Below are 23,916 nucleotides of genomic sequence, written 5' to 3' on the forward strand. Positions count from 1 at the left end.
GTTCTGCAGCTTTCTTATATAGTTTGGGTTCAATTTCTTACTTATTCCCTTGGAAGTTGTCAGTAAGTAGATGCATTGACAGTAGAGATGAGCGAACCTTTTCTAAATTCATATTTATCTGCTTTGGTGAAAATGTACGAAAAATTAGATTTGCAGTGAACTGCTTCGTTGCAAATGGCAAGCACAGCGGAGTAGAGACGTGCTGATTAATCAGCGGAGAATCGACTTTGCAGTACCCAGCAAGTTCAAATACTTTACGAACAAATACTGTACATTTTTTCAGTGTTTTATAGCTTTTCCCCTCTATTTATATGGTTAAGGTGCGACATTCTCTCACTATCCAGATTCACCGCAAAATGGCTGCTGCATTCCCTTCCTCTGCTTTTATATAGTTTTTATACAATTGTACACAATATTGTAAATGTGGCCGGCTAGTGACTTGTATAGAAGCAAAACTATGTTCTTGCCATGGGTATCTATGCCTCTTTTAATGAATCCCATGATTTTATTTACCTTTTCAGCAGCTGCCTGGCACTGGTCACTAAAGTTGGCTTTATTGCCCACCCAAACACCCTCTGTTTCAGTCACAATGAGATGAACAGATTGATCAGTGGAGGATCAACTTCGCAGTACCCAGAAAGTTCAAATACTATGTGATCAAATACTGTACAGTTTCTTTGGTGTTTTATTACATTTTCTTCCTATTGATATGACTAAGTTATGAGGTATGATGTCCTGTCATTATTCAGATTCACCACAAAATGGCTGCTGCATTCCCTGCCTCTGTTTTTATACAGCTTTTTATAAAATTGTACACAGTATTCTAAGTGTTGCCACACTAGTGACTTGTATAGAGGCAAAACTATGTTCTTGCCATGGGCATCTAGGCCTCGTTTAATGAATCCCATGGTTTTAATTGCCTTGGCAGCAGCTGCCTGGCACTGATCACTAAAGTTGACTTTATTGCCCACCCAAATACCCTCTGTTTCATTCTCAATTTTACCCAGGGGTTTACCATTTAGTACATAATTGTACATTTTATTTCCTCTGCTCAAGTGTATGACCTTACATTTATCTACATTAAACTTCAATTGCAATTTCTCAGTCCATGTCTTCACCTTACCTATACCTCTCCATAATATTAAATTATCCTCCTCTCTGTTAATCACCTTGCTTACTATCATCTGCAAATATCATACTATATATTATAAAATGAAATATTATGATAAAGTTTATAAAAAAAAAAAAAATTGTGATACACTCTTCTTTAAATGTAATTATACTGCAATACCAAATATGATCTATAGACAGAAGTGGCGCTGTTCTGGAAAAAAAAATCTAATCTTGAACAACCCATATACTAATTTCATAGTATGTTAGATTTGTAGATAAAATCAGATACACCTGATCTAATTTGATAGAACAGAAATTTGGGAAAATTGTCAATGAAATATGAATGATACACAAGAAACTCATCACAACATACACAGAACAGAACATTATTTTATTAAATTAAGTCAGACAAATATGTACAACATATTTGTGACCCCAGAAGTAATAAATACAGAGAACGACAATCACACAAGATTGCATTGTGCAATATAAACATATACAACACATGTATAACACAGCAGGGTAATAAAATACTGGGGGTCGTAGTACAAAACATTTCTCATATATAAATATTGTTTAAATATCTCACACATGGCACGAGAGTAATAGACAAGTTCTTCAAAGAAAATCTGACGCCACTTGTTTCCCTAAGAAATAGACATTCATTGTCTATAAAAAAAATCTACTCCCTCCCATTGGACTTTACCCTATTTTTGAGTAACATCGTTGATTCACCAGAGATGTAATGAGGCTTTTTTAATGAAGATCAACAGGAAATGGTTCTTTAATGACAAACAAATCTCTACAAAATGATTTACATTATGATAAACATGAAATAGAAATTAATTGAATGCAGAATTATTCATGCCCATTGGGTTGTAAGTTTGCATAGATGGTACTCTATGAACTAGGGTTAGAGCTGTGGTTAGGACTATGTTTTCGGCTCGGGTTAGGGGTAGAGCTAGGGCTGCAGTTAGGGCTATGGTTAGTGCTGGGATTAGGGGTAGAGTTAGGGTTGAGGTTAGGGCTATGGTTAAGGTTCAGATTAGGGCTAAGGTTAGGGCTGAGTTTAGGGCTATGATTAGGGCTAGGGTTAGGACTATGGTTAGGACTAGGGTTAGGACTATGGTTAATGCTGGGGTTAGGAGTAGAGTTAGGACTGAGGTTAGGCTTATGGTTAAGGCTCGGGTTAGGGCTATGTTTAGGTCTCAGGTTAGGTCTATGATTAGGGCTAGAACTAGGGTTAGGGCTATGGTTAGGTCTCTGGTTAGGGCTATGGTTAGGTCTGAAGTTAGGGCTATGATTAGGGCTAGAGTTAGGGCTTTGGTTAGGGCGGGGGTTAGGGCTAGGGTTAGAGCTATGGTTAGGCTCGGGTTATGGGTAAATTTAGGGCTGAGGTTACGACTATGGTTAGTGCAAATGTTATGGGTAGAGTTAGGCCTGGGGTTAGGGCTAGGGTTATGGCTAGGGTTAGGGCTAGGGTTAGGGCCGGGGTTAGGGCTATGATTAGGGTTAAGGCTATGGTTAGGACTAGGGTTAGGGCTATGGTTAATGCTGGAGTTAGGAGTAGAGTTAGGACTGAGGTTAGGGCTATGGTTAAGGCTCGGGTTAGGGCTATAGTTAGGTCTCAGGTTAGGTCTATGATTAGGGTTAGGACTAGGGTTAGGGCTATGGTTAGGTCTCAGGTTAGGGCTATGATTAGGGCTAGGGCTATGGTTAGGACTAGGGTTGGGGCTATGGTTAGGTCTGAAGTTAGGGCTATGATTAGGGCTAGAGTTAGGGCTTTGGTTAGAGCGGGAGTTAGGGCTAGGGTTAGAGCTATGGATAGGGCTCAAGTTAAGGGTAGAGTTAGGGCTGAGGTTAGGACTATGGTTAGTGCAAGGGTTATGGGTAGAGTTAGGCCTCGAGTTAGGGCTATGGCTAGGGCTCGGGCTAGGAGTTGAGTTAGGGTCTCTGTAAAGTATTATTAATTTTTATTGTTAAAGGTCAACCAATAAGATGGGTCAGATTTGCCAAAATGAGGGTGTCTTTGTATAGATCGCTCTCTATAAAAACTATCTGCCTTCATAGTCATCATCAACTTACATTCGAGCCCAAGGATGAAGAGATAAACTCTAGACCCTAATCCAACAAAGTTGTTATAGATAGGTCCACAGCTCATTTCGACACCCCAAAACTTAAAGGCTGTGGCTACATGACGACTTTGGTTGTGACACCTGTTGCACGGCGCAAGTCCGCTATGTGTAATCATCGCAGTGTAATACAAGTGAGTGGGGTCGCATTGTTATTCCACAATTCTAACCGCATGGGACTTCTTGTGACTTCCAGTATCCTCAGGATCGCAATGCGACGCCATTCATTTATATTGTGCTGCCATGTATCACACCTATCAAACTGATGTAGCCCCAGCCTAATGGTCTATTCTCATTCATGTGCTTCTGCAGAATTTGTGCATTGAGTGTACTTTATTCAGGAGTACTCTCTAGATAATTGTTTTCCATTAAAAAGGGATTCTTCACCTTTTGGTGCATTTTTTTTTACTTACATACTTGTCTTTAGGGTTAAAAATAATTTTTGGATTTTATTAAAAATGTTGCACCCTTTAACTTCTATAGCTTCTGTGTTGCACTATGTATGCGGAATGAGTTCACAGAGAATCCATCAGTGAGCTCATGCTGACGGGAGCGTTTGTAACTCTGTTATGTCTTTTTCTGAGCTTTCCTCAGCTAATTTATGACCACAGGCCACAACAAAGTTAAATGAGCAAGAAAACAAAAAGCCTGTAAAAGCCTTTAAAAGCCAAACTGTGCAACATTTTTTTAATGAAACCCAATTGCAAAAAATAATTTTTTAGCCCCATTTAAGTGAAAACAATGTTATTAAATGTGGGCAACCCCTTTAAATTGACTCGTCACCCATCACAGGTTAATTTGACTCCATTTACGAATCAATTTCTTGATGTGATCAATTGATGATCACATTAATAGGGAGCTAATACTTATGCATTCAATTAGCTTATATTTAATATCAGTGTAATGATTAATTGATATTAAATAGTATTTAAAGACTCATTCATGTAAGTCTAACTAAAGAAGCTTTCTGAGATTAGAAAAAAAAAAGGACCGGAAACAGCACCACTCTAGTCTATAGGCTGTGCCCGGTATTGCAAAACCAAAGAAACAAGGCGGAGCATAAGTTACTATAGGGTATATGCTCATTTTGTTTTTTCCTTGGGTTTTGTCTGTGAAATGGCCACAGTGTGAACATGCTCTTACACATTGCACGTATACCAACTTATGCTCCGGCTCATTTGTTTGGTTTTGCTGTAGTTTCTTGAACATTCTACAAACAGGGGTGTGGCTCCTCCTTTTTGAGCTAGGCATATCATCTATATAACTTCCATTACACAGGTGGCTGATCAGTCGGCCCCTGTCCGGCTCTGCCCTCATTCACATTGAGGTCGGCTGACACATGGTAAGGTTTTAATACTAGAAACAGGATAGGACCATCCCGATTGGGTACACCTTGTCGCGGTGGGATGACTTTTATACTTTTTGATCAAAATAGTGTTTATTAGGTACCCTATATTATTTCCGTGGACTATTACTATTTACTTATTTACTTACTATAGGGTATATGCCCATTTTTTTTCTAGGGTTTTGCCTGGTATTGCGCCTAAGTCCCATTCACTGCAATTCAGCGCACGGCCCTTTGACAAGACTGGTTCTGTTTTGGAGAATAAAGACAACCCCTTTAAATCCACTGTTTATTTCATAGCAGAATGGAGGCAGGTGCTCTTTAAATATTTCCCTGCCCATAAAATCTAAATAAAGACAAAAGGTGATTGAGATCTGGACTCAATATATGATATTATCCTGCTGTCTGAGATATATAGGGTTCCTGCCATACATGTAGATATATATTCTATGTATGTATTGCACTATTTCTCCCCTATTAATAGCATCGGTGGATGCTAATGGGTTAACAATCACTGCATTTATAATACATGCAGCAGCACCCTTGAGATCTACAGGGTTCCTGTGCATATTAACAATATAAATGGCAGGTAGAGTACTAGTTGGTGGCAGGTGGATGGGTTAATGAATTAAAGGGGAACTCCACCTTGGAGATTTCTTTGATTTATCCAGAATATACTCTTGCCTGCAGGTAAAATCTATAAAGCGATATCTATTCTAGTGGAGAATATCTGTGTTTTTCTGTAAAAGTAGATTCAATATTCCCCATAGGACAGGTGAGTGGCTGGTGACTACTGGCCACAATCATAAGCTCATATTGTTCTCCCACAGCTCCCATTTATACTTGATGATGTCTGTAGGATAATGTGACGATGACGCCGGGACATAATGTCTGCAGTACCAGGTTTTTAGGAACATCCCAAAATTACAAGTGGAAATTTTGCCTTCAGCTAAGCGAGGCTCAGTTAACGGAAATGTGTCATCAGAAAATGTCCTATTGTATAAAGTGTAACTGTCGGTTCAGGAGAACTTGGAGTAGAATGTCCGTGTCTTCCTCTAGCTCCATCTCCATAGAATGTTATGAGCACCAACTGTCATTTTCTTCTAGCTCCTCCTCCTTTTCTCACTCTATAGAATGTTATGAGCACCAACTGTCATTTTCTTCTAGCTCCTCCTCCTTTTCTCACTCTATAGAATGTTATGAGCACCAACTGTCATTTTCTTCTAGCTCCTCCTTCTCTTCCTTCTCCATACAATTTATGAGCACCAACTGTCATTTTCTTCTAGTTCCTTCTCCTCTTTCCTCCCCATAGAATGTTATGAGCACTTAATGTAATTTTTTTCTAGCTCTTCCTCCTCTTCCCTCTCCATAGAACTTTATGAGCACCAACTGTCATTTTCTTCTAGCTCCTTCTCCTCTTCCCTCTCCATAGAACTTTATGAGCATCAACTGTCATTTTCTTCTAGCTCCTCCACCTATTCCCTCTCCATAGAATGTTATGAGCACCAACTGTCATTTTCTATCTCAATAATAGAAAATTTTAATCATTTTTTTGTGTGTTAAATATAGTCTTTTTAAATGTTTGCTAATGTTATTTTTTTAGATTCCATATCATAATCTTTATTAAAAATACAAATTAGAAGTTTTGTAATTTTCATACTGGCCTCCAGGGCTTTTTTGATATTAATAATTGCTGTTATTTCAGAAAATGCACATGTACATTAGCCACAATGAACAGAAATATCTTTTGTATTGAAGCATCTAATGAGCGTGTGCAAAAGTAATTGTGAAGGGAGAAGGAGCAGCTGTGACATCACCTATTGTGATTGTTGGATCCTATGTTATCAGCTGTGTATAGAGGTGTTACCTGTCATTGCAAGTCTGTCTGTGATGATAATGTAAGTGCTGAAAACTCTTCCTGAAACGATAGGAGGTATAGGTCTAAAATAATGCCAGTGGCCAGTGTGAAATTTTTGCCAACGTTTTTAAAAAATACATAGAATACAAAAACCTGATTCAAACAACAGGTCATTCTCTGACAACACATTCCCTTTAAAGGGGTTGTGCCAAGTTTTAAAGGTATCCCCTATCAATAGGATGCCTCACTTATTCTCAATGGGACTGCTGGTACTCTGATCCATAGAGAAAGAATGTAGAGTAGGTATGCACACTCCACCTCTGCTATGGTCAGGGAATCAATGGGGGTCCAAGTGGGTGCGCCCCCAGCGATCATTAGGTTATCCCTTATTATAAGAATAAGGGATAACTTTAAAGTTTGGCACAAATCCTTAATCACTTCTTTTGTTGGGGGTCAGTTCTTTTTGACTGTTAGTAAAGCACAATGTGATGCTCTATTCTAACCAGTGAAACTGGACAGAACCAACAGAAGTCAATAGTAAAAAAATAAAATTGGTCATAATGGACCTTGACGGATCAGATCAACTTTGTCTTCATGGATCCTGTAAAAATGGAAGCCATGGAGGCAGTGAGAAGAGAGGTTAAATGGGTTGTCTCATGAACACAATTCTTGTCGTTAAATCCAATTATGAACATATGGATGCTATAGAGGGGGCTTAGGACCCCCCTTTATAATCCAGAATGGAGCACTGCAGTGGAAATATCTGGCTTACAACTTCAACAGATGCCAAAAAAATGATGAGTTGGTTATGGGAATGTCACTCGTTAATTTTCCATGGATTATAATTTTGAAATTCCTCATTGAAGCAAAGTCATTGCAGGAATCACTTGTATTTTTGCATATAAAAAGTGATAATCAATAACCTAAACATTCCAACAAGATTCGAAGAGATGGCTGAAATGACATAACATGCTGTCTGCCTTTCATTATTTTCCTGCGTGCACTGCCTGGTGGGGCACTAGAGAAGAATCTGGGGAAAGTTTTGGGCTTATATAAGAATGTAGAAAATGATTTTAATAAATGGGAAGTCGGCAATGATTTAATCAGAAGAACTACGGTAAGAACAATGGAAGTGATTGGGAAGGTCATCTGCTGTCCTCATTTGCATGTAGTAGTCACAGGCTAAACCCCTATTGCAGAAGGATTAAGTGTTAAAGCTGTTCACATAGTGGAAGCGAGGTGGTAGATCTGTTCATGGTTTACTGTGAATTGCTGCTTTACATCAGTATTTACTGCAAAACTGCGGCAAATTTAGGTTACCCACGTGTGGAACGCTACAGCCGCTCTACCGCTATGTGAAAATCCAGCCATGTGCACATGACATCGTTCAGACACCGCGCTGTGAACCCGCAGCATTGTTTGAAGCAGAAGACACTTCAGTAAAACTCCGGCAGTGTTTTTCCTAAAACTTCTTCTTTAACGTTTCTTGCTACATTGTTGCGGTTATTTTTGTTATTTATGTCATATCTAAGATAGTTGTTGCTTCTTTGCGGAAGTCATCTGAAGAATGGTGGGGGTCAGTTCTTTTAGCTGATTTACGGCTTTCGAAGGCTGAAGCAGTTACAAGAAGTGAAAAAAGACAGAACATATGTCTGTGAAAATGTTCATTCTTTTTTATGTTTTTTTAAGCACTTTTTTTCAGGTGGGTTCCAGGGTTCCATTGGGGTATCTGCACACAAAGTCTTTTTCTGGCGGCTCCACTTTGAAATCGGCTCACCGCAGACCTGGGTCCTGGTTGTTCCTGTCTGGGGGAATCCCACCACACAGCCTAGACCCCTTTCAACTATAAGCATTGAACATAGCCTATACGTCTGATGAAGGGTCTTCACCCGAAACGTTAGCGTAATACTGTACTTCCTGCGGTGCAACCAATGGATATGAAATACTGACAATAAATCCTGTTTTGAAGCACCTCCAAGTGCCTTTAGGTGTGCAGCTCCTTCACTCTGTCCATTATTGGTCTATAGGAGCTCAGTGGTTGGCTCCAGAGGAACTAGCACCCTTCTCAAGCTAAGGCCATGGCCCCACTATCAGTATTTGGTCAGTATTCGGTCAGTATTTTTTCTCAGGAGTAGGATACAAAACCAGGAGTGGGTGATAAATGCAGAATTGGTGACTTGTTTCTATTATACCTTTTCTATGATTGCTCCTCACCTGGTTTTGGCTTCCACTCCTGAGAAAAAATACTGACCGAATACTGACCAAATTTCACTGGGTGTGCCAAACTACCCGTTTGATTTCCACTTTGAAACCAGTCTAAAAAAAAGTCCTCAGAAAAACCTCAAAAGAATGAACATATGCATTTGTATGTACAAACAGCTTGTTATTCATACATTCAGGCTTTTGAGCATTTTCTTAATTGCTTCAGGTTGCCAAAGAAGCCCGATGGTTAAAAAAAGTGACCTGACCGTTCTTCAGGTGTTTTACACTCCAAAGACGCTGTATACTTTGCAATATAATCAATGAGAAGGTTTAAATGATGCCCGGAAGACTTCTTGGAGTCTTTTTTGGACATTTTTACAGCAGTAAAAAAAGAAAAGCACAGGCAGTCAAAAAATTCAAAAAAGAGGTCAGGATCCCTAAAAACATCCTTCTCTTTAAAAACTTGGCTGATTTGCCTGGAGCAGATGTCGTGTGCACAAACCCTTAGAAGGTTTTATTTTTTAGGATAGGGTTATGCTTGTGTGTAAATCAGATCCAGGAAGCACTTTCAGAATTTATTAGCACAAATGTTCTGGCCTTTTGGATAACCCATAACGCATTACCCTTTTCGATGGAGTTAAATAAGATCACGAGTAAGAGGACATGATTTTGAGCACCTCCTTCTCAGAAATGGTGGTGGTACCAGAGGTTTGGGCCCCTATCTTACATACTTTTATGATCTGGTCATAGATGATGCAAGAATCAGAACCTATACTGAGTATACCAAGATCAGGTGAGGAGCGTAGACTAGGTCGGGGCAGGTCTGTTTTGGGTTCTTGGACCTCATCATCGTTCTTGTTAGCCATGCGAGTTGGCGTTTAACACTGAAGTATGGTTTCTCCTTAAGGAACTAAAGGGGAAATCCACCTTAAAACATTTTCTTACATGCCATGAAGACATTTCAAGTAGTTGGCATCTTCCCAAACTGAAGAGGCCCATGGCGCTCTGTAAAGTGCTTGGACACCTGTAGACCGTATTGGAGATCTTCATCACAGGAAGCCACCAGAAGCCAAATAGTTGGACTTTTATGTATTTTAAGTAGCGTTACCTTATACGTAGACCTTGTAGGTAACCAGTCCTATCATTCTTTTATGAAATTAAGACAACCAGTGGCCCATTGTGGATGTTCGTGGTCCAACAAGGTAATGTCCAGGTCATCGCCAGGTTCTTAGTTATCATCATCATCCTCATCTTCATCCTTGCTTGGGGCACATCTTTGGAAACAGTGCACAGTGGTAGCCAGGAAGAAGCTTGAAAAAATGGCAGCAATGGATACAGCGACTCCAGAAAATATAATGATTAAAAAATCAGTCAACGATAAGGTGAACTTGCATTCGCTGAAGCTGATGTCCGACAGCTCGTGAAGGAAGACTTTCCGATCCTCTAATGTGCACTGAATTTCTTCAACACCTGAGAAGAGTGGAAAAAAAGGGGAGTAAACTGTTAAATTTATCTTCATACATGCAGGGTTTTAAAAGATTAGGAAGATTTATTTTTCCAAAAAACAGCGCCACTCTTGTCTAATGGCTGTGCCTTGTACTGCAAGTGAATGTGGTCAGACTGCAATACCAGACACAGCCAGTGGACAGGAGTGGCGCTATTGCTAGAAAAAAAATCTAATCTGGAAATCCCTTCAAGGTTGCTGTTCTGTGTATAGCACCTGACTCCTTAGCCAGCAAATATTACCAGAAAGTAGGGTAAAAGGACACCCTTTTGCCTTCTGTCAGGTATATAGGAGCCTACATCTATGTTTGGTGCACACAAAGTTTGGCACATATGGATTTGCATTATATACCGTACTTACTTAATGTTGCACAAATCAGTTGCATCGCTAGGTCCTATCAGCTATCTTTTAAAAAAAAAAACGGTCACTTGCCATATGTAATTTTTCTACCTGGTGTAAATGCCGCTGTACTCCTGAACCCGGCGATGTTTTTCATTTGCTCCTGCGCCTCTCCGTTCCTGAGATATGGCCCCTGTTTCCTATATATAATTCTAGTCTTGTTAGACAATTGGGCAGGTCATTAAATTCTTTAAGGAAATCATCTCGGTGACGACGCCCACTTGGTTACCAAGACTTAAATTTATAGAGAGGGAAGAAGGGGCCATATCTCATTAACGGAGAGGTGTAGAAACAAAAGAAACACAACGCCGGATTCAGGAGAACAGCGGCATTTACACCAGGTTAGAAGAATGACATATTTATGACAAGTGATAGGTCCTCTTTAAAACCCAACGAGCAAACACGAGACAGCACACAACCCACAAGGACACACGTCGACAAACCGACTGTGTATGGATTTGATGTGTAATAGATTATGTTTACTTGCTGATGGGTACTGAGATATTTGGATATCAACACAACCACATATATATATCAATTTCTACCTCTTGTAGCATTTACAGTCCATTAATTTACAATGTTATAGTGATACTTAAGTTAATGACACAGTTTTTATGAGTTTTGGTCTCGAAAAATGTTTGTAGTTAATATTCATCATCTGTCATATTTCCCAGGGTGTTGTGTTCGGCAGCTTATCCTTACATCATAAAATTCTTTTGCAGTACGTTCTTCCACCACCAGAGGTCACTTTAAGTTAGGAAAGTATGGAAAGAAGAGTTTATTATTTACCCCATTGGAGAGTAAGCTCACATGGGACATATTTCAGCTAAGTTTCCTGCAGTGAAAATCCACAATAGACTTCACCTTTTGTATTGACTAGTGTTAAATCCACGGTGAATATCCGCAGCATAAATAACCATTTTATAAAATCTCATGTACAATACTGTCACTGTAAAATCCATTGTGTGAACATACCCTAAGCCTCTGTTCACATTTGCAGCTTCTTTTTCTGTTCTGTGCTGAATGTACAGAACTGAATGTTCCACATTATATTTCTATGGAATTTTGAGCTGTGTCAGTATTCATCATGCAGTAAACCTGGCAGAGCGTTGTGCCTTCTGTTATAAATGAAGCCATGATGCCGATGTGGACACAGCCTCAAAGGGAATTTTTCTGCACATTTTTATAAAAGGAAGTAGTGGTACGGCTGCATAGATGCTTGCCCCCCAATAAAAATGATACCTTATTTGTTGCGATCCGATGTGCCAGACAGGAGATATAAAGTGTAGAAGATATATGGAAATCAGACTCGGGGCGTGTCACTGACACTGTACACTGACACGCCCCCAGTCTGATTTGCATATATCTTCTACACTTTATATCTCACGTCTGGCACATCGGATCTCTACAAATAAGGTATCGTTTTTATTGGGGAACAAGTGGCTACACAGCCATTCCACTATTTCCATAAGTAAAAACCTGCTGAAAGTTCCCTTTAAAAGGGAGGTCCACAAGTTTTAATTAGTTTAAAAAAGACCCTATATTGTTCTAAACTAATAAAAACGCATACTTACCTACCGGACCTCCGTCAGACCTCTGTACTGCTGTCATTGCCCACTGATGGTCTCCTGGCTTTCTTTCCCATCAAGTGACCGCTGATTGGCTGCAGTGGTCATGATCCATCTGAGCCATGAGAAAGAGCTGGGAGACAGGTTCTATCTGGGCAGGAAGAAGGAAGCAGCATTTACCAAATGCCCCTCCCCCATCCTCTAAACAAAGGGAATCAGACACTTGGAACCTTACACGCAATATATATAAATGAAAGTCGTCTAGTAAGATGCCGCCACATTTATCTCTGCCTTGTACTGTAACATATGAGATCGGTCATCTGCACATAGAAATTTCTTAACGACAACTACACAAAAGACGGAAGAAAATCTGTTCTGACCGGTCCTGCCTATGCAACTGGGGTTTGTTACAATGTATCAGTTTAGAGGATTTTTGTGGCACTTGGACTTCAGACTAAGGCCTCATTCACATGTCCGATTTTCGCATACGAGTGCTGTCCGTGGTAGTCTATGGAGCCATTCATAAACCCACAATTTTTCACAGACTGAGAGGTCAGCGGAATATTTTGGAGACATGTCAGATTTTGATCCGAGGGTTGGATCAAAGTCGGCAATGCAAGTTTATAGGTCCGGGAAAGAATCACACCGCACTTGTGGTCCGATTTTCACGGACTGTCAGAAAGGGGAAGGTGGAGAAACTTTTTTTTTTTTTTTTAATTTCTCCACACATGAGAAAATTGGATGACACTTATACTACACTCTTATCAAAGTCTGATCAGAATAATCAGTCCGTTTTTCTCGTATGTGGAAAAATCGAATATGTGTTATTTTTTACAATGGGCCTAAGAACAAACAAGCTGGTAGTTGCTAACTACCTGCCTGTTCTGCCCGGCTCCGATATCTGCCCGCACAGAGTGGTCACTGTCAGCTTGTACCAGCGTTTCTGTGGCTTCTGCTGACGTTATTTCGACAGAGCAGCGGCTTCTCTTCCTCTCTGCTCTGTTGACGGGACGTGAATGACAGGGAGCTGGCTGTCAATCAGCATGAAGTCAGCAGTCATGCCCTGTCGACAGAGCAGAGTGGAAGAGGAAGAGCTGCTCTGTTGATGCTGAGCAGCTGAATTGCCAACAGGAGCGATCTATGACCATTCTGTGCCGGCGCTGGGTAGAACAGGCAGATAGTTATCAACTACCTGCCTATTAGTTTTTTTTTTAAAAAGTCCTGGATAAACCCTTTAAGGAAGACCTATCATCCACAAAAAACACTGCACAGACTGCTAATGCAATATATAATGTTTGTTACATAAAAGGGAATGTGTCTTCCAGAATATTACCTCTTGCTTAAATCAGCTTTTTGTGTAAAATGCATTTTGTTCTTCATTTTTGGCATTTTTTTTTTCATATCATGATTTGTATTAATAATAAAAACTGGAAATCTTATACCTTTCATATTGGCCTCTAGGACTATTCTAGACTGTAGCTCCCTATTGCTTCAGGAAATCCACATGTACATTAGCAGCAATGATCAGACTCTGACCCTATCTTTTATATTGAAGCATCTAATGAGCATGTGCAAGAATCATTGTGAATGGAGGGGGAGCAGAGTCAGCTGTGACATCAGCTATTTTGATTGGTGGATCTGTGTATAGAGGTGTTACCTGTCATTGTAATCCTGCCTCTGCTGATAATGAACCTGCTGAAAACTCTGACGGCCTGTGTTATCAGCTATATATAGAGATGTTACCCTTCATTGTAATCTTGCCTCTGCTGATAATTAACCTTCTAAAAACTCTTACTGCCTGTGTTATCAGCTACATATAGAGGTGTTATTGTGTCATTACATTCCTGTCTGTGATGATAATGAACCTGCTGAAAACTCTTACTGCCTGTGTTATCAGCTGTGTATAGAGGTGTTACCAGTCATTGCATTACTGCCTCTGATGATAATGAACCTGCTGAAAACTCTTACTGAAATGGTAGAAAGTATGAGTCTAAAATAGCCCTGTGTCCTCAATGCTGAGAAATACAGGCAGATACTTACCCATTATGCAGTACCGTCAGGGAGGCATCTGATTGGCTCCAGATTTCTTGAACTATGCACAAATAACACAAAATCCCGATTTAAGCAAAAATGTTTTATCTGTTAAAAAAAGAACCCTCCATACACGTTTTTTCCTAATGTGGGACCTCTGGACGGTTTATGACACACGGAATGCGTCCTTTAATTATCACCCGATTCTTGAAGCTAGAGTTTCTTTGGCAGCAGGATCGATCCTGAGTGTCTGATATAAGGAATTAGTGTCTACGTGTAAAGGATTCTCGAATAATAAGATTTATTTGGCATCTGTATAACATGGGGATGGAGAACATAAACTACATTCCTGATTAATACTCAGTGCGACGTAGAGCCGGGGATCAGGGGATTGTGTGACTCGGCGCTGATTCTATTCAGCTTCATCATCATTTAATGACTATTTATAAATTGAAGCAGAGAAACGTGAGGAAAGTGTAATACACCTACCCGGGGGGGTGACTGTCCTCTTTTCTCCTGTGACATGCCCTCTGCAATTTACAGAGAGGTCAGCAGTGTGTTTTACAAACCTGAATCCTAAAGAAGCCCAAATGTCTTAAAGTGTATCTGACATCTCAGGAGACTTTTCACGATAAGTTGTCATGTGTGTATATGAGGAATAACACCTTCTGGACATTATATGACCAGGGTCGGACTGGCCTGGCGGGGTATTGGGGACATCCCGGTGGGCCCTTGATGCAGAGGAGAGGGAGAAGAAAAAGAAGTAAAAAAAAAAAAAAAAAAAGCCTGCGGTTTTTAGGGGCAAGGGCCCTTTAAAAGCGCAGGCAGAGTATGTGCATGGATGCGTGCACGCAGCGTTCATTACCTGAACTGCCATGTCGCATGTCCCGATGAACACTGACAATCTGGCGTCGCCGGCGTATCATGTCACTGTCATGCATTGGCTGCGACAGATGCACTCAAGTCAGCCTCTGCTAGGTCTGCGGCCATTTTAACAAGAGCGCTCCGGATCTATAGAGGAGGACTTCTCACGGTGCAGGAAGATAAGAGGAATCTTCTTTTTAATCCTTTTGCGAATGTGGCATGATGCGGGGGCCAGGTGTCACGGGTGTGTCAGATGTAACAGATGGTCACTCTGGATCTGGCTGCAGAAGGTCACTGCGTTTGGCATTGCAGACGCCTTCTTAATCCTTCCTACTTTTGGACACAGCAGCAACCTTCCTCCTGCTCTGATTGACACACCCTGGTTTGGGTGTTTATAAGCTCTCAGTCTGCTTCAGGGAGTTGCTGGTGATATTCTCATTTTCCCTTGGGAAGGCTTGGAGCAATAGCTGTCAACTAACTTCCTCTCTGGTGCCCTTGGAGGATGTTTGGTGTTATCTCTCTGGTGTCTGCTCAAGCTAAATTTTCCCCCTTTGTTTGTCTCCCTTGTTGTCTTTAGTTTATAATGGGGACTGACCAGTGCTCACCCCCCTCCCTATCTCTAGGGCCTAGCTCTAGGGATATACAGGGATTAGGTTTCTTGTTTGGCTATAGGTGCGGAACCTATATAGGGACGGTAAGACAGGATGATATTAGATCTGCCTAGGGGTCTCCACTCCCTCTTTCCCTAGTGTTTGGGCTACCCTCCCCTCATCCCTTCATGTTGCACTTAGTCTTTCCCACAGCATGGATATATGGGAGGGGGCATGATGGCTATATGAAGGGGCATGACAAGGGTTATGGGGGCCAGCATGGATATATGGGGCGGCAGGATAGCTATATGAAGGGGCAGGACAAGAAATATGGGAGCCAGCATGGATATGTGGGGGGGGGGCAGAACAAGGGATATGGGGGCCAGCATGGATATATGGGGGGGCAAGATGGCTATATGAAGGGGCAAGACAAGGGATATGGGCGCCAGCATCGATATATGGAGGCAGGACATGGGATATGGGGGCCAGCATTGATATATGGGGGGCCAGCATGGATATATGGGGGGCTAGCATGGATATATGTGGGGGCAGGACAAGGGACATGGGGGACAGCATGGATATATGGGGGGCCTAGCATGGATATATGGGGGAGCCAGGATAGCTATATGCAGGGCAGGACAAGAGATATGGGGGCCAACATGGATATATGGGGGGCCAGGATGGCTATATGTGGGGGCAGGACAAGTGGGTCAGCATGGATATATGGGGGGCAGAACAAGGGATATGGGGGCCAGCATGGATATATGGGGGGCCAGGACAACGGATATGGGGGCCAGGATGGCTATATGGGGGGCCAAGACAATGAACATACGAGGGGAAGCAGGACAAGGGGTATGGGGGCCAGCATGGATATATGGGGGTGCCAGGACGATGGACATATGGGGACCCGGATGGCTATACGGGGGGGAAGTAGGACAAGAGATATGGGGGCCAGGATGGATATGGGGGGGCAGGACAAGGGATATGGGGGCCAGTATGGATATATGGGGGGCCAGGACACGGGACATATGGGGGCCAGAATGGATATTTGGGGGGCCAAGACAGTGAACATATGTGGGCCAGGAAGGCTATATGAAGGGCAGGACAAGGGATATGGGGCCAGGATGGACATATTGGGACCAGGATGGATAAATGGGGGGGGGCAAGAAAAGGGACATATGGGGGGGGGGAAGGACAAGGGATATGGGGGCCAGGATGGACATATGGGGGCCAGGATTGATATATGGGGGAGCAGGACAAGGAGTATGGGGGCCAGGGTGGATATATGGTGGGGCCAGTACAAGGGACATATGGGCGTCAGGATGGATATATGGGGGGCCAGGACAAGGGATATATGGATATATGGGGGGTCAGGACAAGAGACATATGGGGGCCAGGATGGATATCTGGGGACCATGATGCAGATATGGGAGCTAGGCTGGACAAGAGACATAGTGGGCCAGGCTGGGGCACATTATTAAATAAAAGGGGCCAGGATGAGGTACTTAATTACTGTTTGGGGGCCAGATTGAGGAACATACATTATTAGTTTATGGTGGCAAATGGGGAACATAATTACTTTTTAGGGTCAAATTAGGGACATTTTTACTACTGTAATATAATTTACTTTTTAGGAAACTGTTTTTCATGGGGGGGACAAAAAGGGAGGTCATGTTACTGTGCAGGGTGGCACTGTGTAATTTTTTTTATTCATCTGGCGTAGTGTAGAAGTTGGGGAAAAAGTGGAGAATGTGTTCTAGAAGCGATCAGCTATTGATAACTGTGTTATTTTCTGCATAGGCGAGTCCTGGATGGAAGAAGTAATGGTGGTCTGTGCCAGATGAAGAAAAAAAAGCGAAGATGAAGGACTTCACCTAGAGACGTCACTGGTAAGTCAGTGTATTACATGTACACGCACATTATACACTATATACAGAGCTCTTGCGTATAATGTCACTGGTGATCCCTGTATTACCTGTACACTTAAACTATATACAGAGCTCCTGTGTATAATGTCACTGGTGATCACTGTATTACCTGTAAACTATATACAGAGCTCCTGTGTATAATGTCACTGGTGATCACTGTATTACCTGTACACTATACACTATATACAGAGCTACTGTGTATAATGCTGGTATGTGGTATTATTCGGTCACTATGTGGTGGTAATATGTGGTCTAGTCATGATGTGGTGGTATTTTTCCCTTGTATGTGGTATTATTCAGTCACTATGAGGTGGTTATTTTTTGATCTGGTCATGGTGTGGCTGTATTTGTTCCTTGTATGTGGTATTATTCAGTCACTATGTGGTTTGGTCATGGTGTGGCGGTATTTATCCCTTGTATGTGGTATTATTCGGTCACTATGTGGTGGTAATATGTGGTCTGGTCATGGTGTGGCAGTATTTGTCCCTTGTATGTGGTGTTATTCGATCATTATGTGGTGGTAATATGTGATCTGGTCATGGTGTGGCAGTATTTCTCCCTTGTATGTGGTATTATTGGTGTTGGTATAGTGGATTGTGTTGTGTATGGCGGTCATTTGTTCTCTCTGATATTAATTAGGAGAAGATTCTTTATTTCCATTAGTGATTAAATACTTGGAACAAGATGCACTTACAGGGGTTCTCCGGGGAAAACAAGTAATCACCTCTCCACAGGGTAAGTGATAAAATATTGATTGGAGGGGTCCGACTGCTAAGACTTGCACCGATAGGCAGAATGTGGAGCTTTTCTTCCCATTAGAATGGAGCGGCATGTGAGACTTAAGCACTGATTCATTCATTCCCTCAGTGGCTGCGAGCGCTGCGTTTTTTTCTTTCTGGAAGCCCCAAAGACAACGAATGTTTCTGTGGTCAGATGTCCTACCTGCCGCTCCACTATAACAGGGATAACGGCTAACAGGTGTTTGCATATAGCTGAAGGGTGGGCCCTGAGGATCAATTCCTCCTGTGGGCCCCAGACACCCCAGTCCGATCCTGTATATGACCACCACACTTACTGGCCATAACAGAGATGTTTGCATGTGTGGTGATGACCACTGATCCAGTGATTGACTCCATCAGTGACATGGATGATGATCTGGATGTCATCATAGGTAATGGTCATTTATTTTATAGTATTCCCTACTTTGGGACAAGTTTTTAAAATTATGGAAAATCCCTTTCATTACTGTACAGATCTAATCATTTTTATGGATAACATTTGACTCTAGGTAACACTGATACATTATAGCAAAGTATCAGTATAGCAGTCTGCTGTAGCCACCACTAGAAGGCGCTTTGGATCATACTGCATACTGTTCATGCATTGAACTCAGTACTAAATCATTAGTGCCCTCTAGTGGTGGCTGAAGGCAGACAGACTTTTATCATTTACATCTTTATTCAGTTCTCATTTTTACCACCATCTGGTCATTTCTTGGAGATGCAGGAATTTTAAAGACCTTAAGTGATGTCAAAATTAGATTGGTTGTCTCCCTAACATAAGTTTTTCACTACCTTAAAAAAAGGCCCTACAGTGGTCATAAAATGGAAAACAAAACAGTCTACTAAGCTTTTTTTCCGGCTCAAATGGAATGCGACTGGTGCAGCCAATCAGCATTTATTGATTGGCTGCAGTGGTCATCTGAAGACTCATGTTGGTAGAGGAAGCCAAGAGACATCAGATCATTGGGGGACATCTGAAGCAGTAATAAAAAAAATATATAAGAAGTGGACAATCCCTTTAAGTGTCAACTTTTATACCCAACGCTGCAGGGCAGATATCACTGCATAAAGAGATCTGCTCCATTGACAGCCATATTTGTCATCATCCAACTTTTCCTGGAACTGATAGGGATAACAACTACATTTTTAACAACTTCAAGGAGAGGATCAGTGTAAAATATTGACTTGCAGGAAAGGGGACACCGCAGACGACTGCAGTGGGTGCTAAGATTTTCTTCTTCCTCAGGTGTCTACTTATAATTGTAAAGGGGAATGTGAGAAATGCGGGTTCCTCCTGACCTGGGATTGTATTTTGTAGTTGCTCCCAGGTAACTGGATTCTTAGAAATCGAGGAAAGGTCTCTGGTATAAATGTGTCCGGTCTATGACTCACCTGAATTTGCATTTCTTAGAAAGACCGGATTAGTGGTTAAGAGCGCTGATGAGCATAACAGAGACCAAAAACCTGAAGCTGAATCCGGAATTTTGAGAAATATCTATTTTAATATATTTAAAAAACAAATTTTTTGTTCATCCGTGACTTAAATCTTATATGCTCTGCAATGATGGTCTTCCGAAATGACCACTAAGGTTGGCTAATCACCGAAGATCGATGCCTGAAGAATGCAATGAATTCTGCCGTCCCTGATAATCACTGCTTCTCATAAGTACTGGAAATAGATATATGAACATAACTGTAACCTTCACTGTATCAGGCAGAGAAGATATTACCGGCCCCCCACTACCAAGAGAGTCCATTTCCACACAGAATAAAGGTTCCATGGTTTGCAGAAAACACAAAAAATGATGTCACAGAAGAAGCCAAAAGGGCGAAACCCTGAGTTGGCCAGGCTGTTTTAACAGGTTCTTTCTGCAAGTTTTGCTATAGAGCCCAAACTTGCCAGTTACGTCCCTGCTGTGTGCATTATCCCTTTTTGCATCTTTGTATTATTTTCCATTGCTGTGATTTGTATGTATATTATTCCTGCGCTATGATCTTATCATGGGCTGTACCTCTGTGCATGATTTATGTGCTATGACATCACTTTGTGCATCATGCTTATACTATGATATTACCAGGGGCGGACATATCATTGGTGCAATCTGTGCAGCCGCACAGGGACCCAGGAGATAAGGGGGCCACTGTCACCTCCAAAGTTGTAAATAGAGGGGGCATTATTTTAAATTAATGGACTGCAAAAGACCCACATACTGTTCTTGCACAGGAGCCTTATTCTGTCTCCGTCCGCCCCTGGATATTACTGTACATACATAGTGTAAGGCAGCACTAGTCATCATAATGGGGGATACTCGCTGCACCGGGTAAATTAAGCACACGTGCAATGTCCTTCCAGTATTTCTCAATTCAGCAGTTTATTATTGCACTTCATAAACCGCAGTTCACACATACAAAGTCCACGAGCCTTTCCAGTGGCAGCTATGCCCACTTGGCTCCAGGTAAACTATAACACTTGGCTTCAGCAAACGATAACAATGTCCATATATCACAATGTCCATATAACGTACCGCTTTTACCTTTTGCAGGGTCTTAACGGTTCCAGGTTTAGTTTGCCACCACTTTCACTTTTAGGCTTCCCAGGTGGGGGTCTCCAGCCCTCGTACCTTCGAAGTCTACTGGTATGTTTTCACTTACATCCAGACTGCACCTTTCAGGACTCTTGTATGCCAAGCCGGCTCTCCCTCCAAGGTCACTGGCATCCAGGCACAGGATCCAGGCTCGACCTTTCAGGCTGCCAGGCTTCACTCTCGGCCTCACTAGGCCTCACACGAACGGTGTCCCACACACATGGGGAACAGGCCTCATGCCTCTCACAGAACACACCTGTCTCCCATCAAGCAGGGTTTATATATGCATCCCGTGCACACACACACACATGCTGACAGGACCTTGCTGATGTCACAGTCATGTGATCAGACAGACATTCTGTGCGCGCAGGACCTGTGCTATGTCACAGTCATGTGACCAGTCACCTGAGGGGGAAGGTACATGGTCAGGTAAAACACATCCTGGATCATTACCGTAATGCCAGCAAGTCGCTGCATTACATATCTCCCCCCTCTGTTCAAACTTGTGGGGTTGAACACATAATATACACAATCACCTCATATCCCACAGCTCATACAGAGACCATGTACTTGTCAATTGCGCTGTTCAGCCCCTGGAATATTAGTCAATGACATTAGCCCATTCCTTAGGGACCTACCATTTGTCACTGTCACTGACTTCATCAGGTCACCTTTCCGGGTCGTAACCTTGTCAGAGCTCCCCCGCTCCCAGCGGTCAGTTGTAACCTTATCAGGTCTCCCCCGCTCCCAGCGGTCAGTCATACAGCTGTGTGACTCACTGGGTTTGTAGCAACTCCTTGAGCTGCTTGATCTCGGCTCCGACATCCACCGAACCCTCCGAGCCCACATCACTCGAGGAGGTAGCTGCTTCATACCTCCCATCACCAGCGGTCAACTCCTGGCCCTGGTCTGTGGCTTTTCCGATGGACTCCTCCATCCTCTCTCGCTCAGCTTCCATCTTGCTGACTGTTTCCTTAAGGTACATCTCCGCCTTCTGGAGAGTATCACAGGACATCTGTAGCTCCTTCACCTGAGCTTCCAGATCTAGGGTCTTTCCCCGGAGATCATCATTCTCCTCACGGGTGTCTTGCAGAGTGGTCTCAACCACTTGGCGCACTTGCTCTGCACCCGCCTTATCCTCCTCTAGTTTTTTCTTCACCTTGAGGAGATCCTCATAATCTCTCTTACTCTGTTGCAGTTCCCTACTGCGTTCACCACACTCCTTCTTGGAGTCACACAGCTCCTGGTTGAGCTGTTTGCGCAGTCATTCTAGGATTTGTTCGCGTCCAGAAACACCATCCTGCCGCTCCTCCTTCTCAAGCTTCAACTGCAAAACCTCTTCCTTGATTTTGCGGCGGTCCTCCTTAATTGCGTAGAACATTTCCTTCCACTGGATAATTTCCGCGTGGCTTTGCTCCACGTCTCGCTGCCAGTTCCTCATAAGCTGGTGTATTTTCTGCTGTTCAGACTCCAGGATCAACTGGTCTGAGGACACGTTCCCCAGGTTTTCACATAATTGCTGCACGTCACTCTGACCCTGCTGGCCGATAGGCTCCAGCTCTTGGTCACGATTGGCCGCCTCCTCTTTCAGGGCTGTCAGATCCTTCTGAGTCGGTACCGTACCGGAGGTTGCTACTGGCAACGTCACCTCCTCTTCTACCTCTAATGGAGGATCCACACTTGAAGCAAAGGCACACAGTACTACATTCTCTTTATTTTAATTTTCAGCCAAGTCTACAGGAGCAACCTTTTTGTGGCCCTTGCGCCGTCTATGAGATGGGGACTTTCTCACCTCGTCTAGCCCCTACTGACTGACCTCTCCTTCTACTTTCGTAGTGTCACCGTCAGCTACGGGGTCTGTGTCACTCCCCATGGTGTTGAGGACTAACAGGTCACCTCCCACTTTGACGTCACCCCCTTCTACTGGAGCTACCCCGTTATCAACGGTCACATTGTCATTTTTAGGAGGTACCAACCCACCACCAGTAATTTTTTTTTATTTTCTTTCCTCCACGCTATTTTGAACAACCGGCCCTTTTTTAGACTCCGCCCCCTTTTTAACAACCACACCGGCAGGGGAATTTTTACAAGAAAAATCAGCAATAGTCTTAGGACTTAGTTCACAACAGCTCTTACCACCTCCCCGGGCACTCTGGGACAACACTGGCGCCCCCGGAGAGTTCATAGAATGGTCCACTGGCGCCATTCCATATGGTGCCCACAGCTCCTGTGGTTCCTGCACCATGTCCAGTTTCATGTCCAGTAGACGTTTCTCAAATACCTGCTCCGGTTTTAACAGGCACTTTAATCGCTCTAATCGCTCAATAGCTTCAGACTCAGTTGCTGCTCCTTTCACAGCCATTTTTATCTGCTCCTGCATTTCCTCAGGACACTATTCACACACCGCTCTCCCCGGAAAAATCTTCGTGGCCCCGCCGAGCCACAGCAAAACCGGATTTGAGTGCGACGACAACCTTCGCAACCCCGCCGAGTTGCAGCCAGATGCTTTAAACTTCGTGAGCCCCGCCGAGCCACAGCAAACCAGGTTTGAGTGCGACGACAATCTTTGCAACCCCACCGAGTTGCAGCCAGATGCTTTAATCCACACTCGTCGTCCTGTGCCATTGCCCCTAGCAACCGGGCTGCAGATGCCCCTAGCAACCGGGTTGTCGTTACCCGCATTCTCAAACCATATGTAAGGCAGCACTAGTCATCATAATAGGGGATACTCGCTGCACCGGGTAAATTAAGCCCATGTGCAATGTCCTTCCGGTATTTCTCAATTCAGCAGTTTATTATTGCACTTCATAAACCACAGTTCACACATATAAAGTCCACGAGCCTTTCCAGTGGCAGCTATGCCCACTTGGCTCCAGGTAAACTATAACACTTGGCTTCAGCAAACGATAACAATGTCCATATATCACAATGTCCATATAACGTACAGCTTTTACCTTTTGCAGGGTCTTAATGGTTCCAGGTTTAGTTTGCCACCACTTTCACTTTTAGGCTTCC

General features: G+C 42.8%; 1 protein-coding gene across 1 annotated transcript in view; it reads right to left on the reverse strand.

Annotated features, from left to right (window-relative positions):
* Positions 1 to 2,197: 2,197 nt before the first annotated feature.
* The window catches only part of LRRC38 (leucine rich repeat containing 38), a 76,733-nt gene continuing 55,014 nt past the window's right edge, over positions 2,198 to 23,916 (reverse strand). Inside the window, exon 2 of the mRNA XM_073656754.1 lies at positions 2,198 to 10,120. Within this exon, the coding sequence (XP_073512855.1) occupies positions 9,879 to 10,120 (242 nt within the window). The 3' untranslated portion in view covers positions 2,198 to 9,878. The remainder of the gene's footprint in view (positions 10,121 to 23,916) is intronic.

Source organism: Phyllobates terribilis, unplaced genomic scaffold (genome assembly GCF_046119375.1).
Source record: "Phyllobates terribilis strain yellow unplaced genomic scaffold, ASM4611937v1 Scaffold_12__6_contigs__length_324123572, whole genome shotgun sequence".
Lineage (NCBI taxonomy): Eukaryota > Metazoa > Chordata > Amphibia > Anura > Dendrobatidae > Phyllobates > Phyllobates terribilis.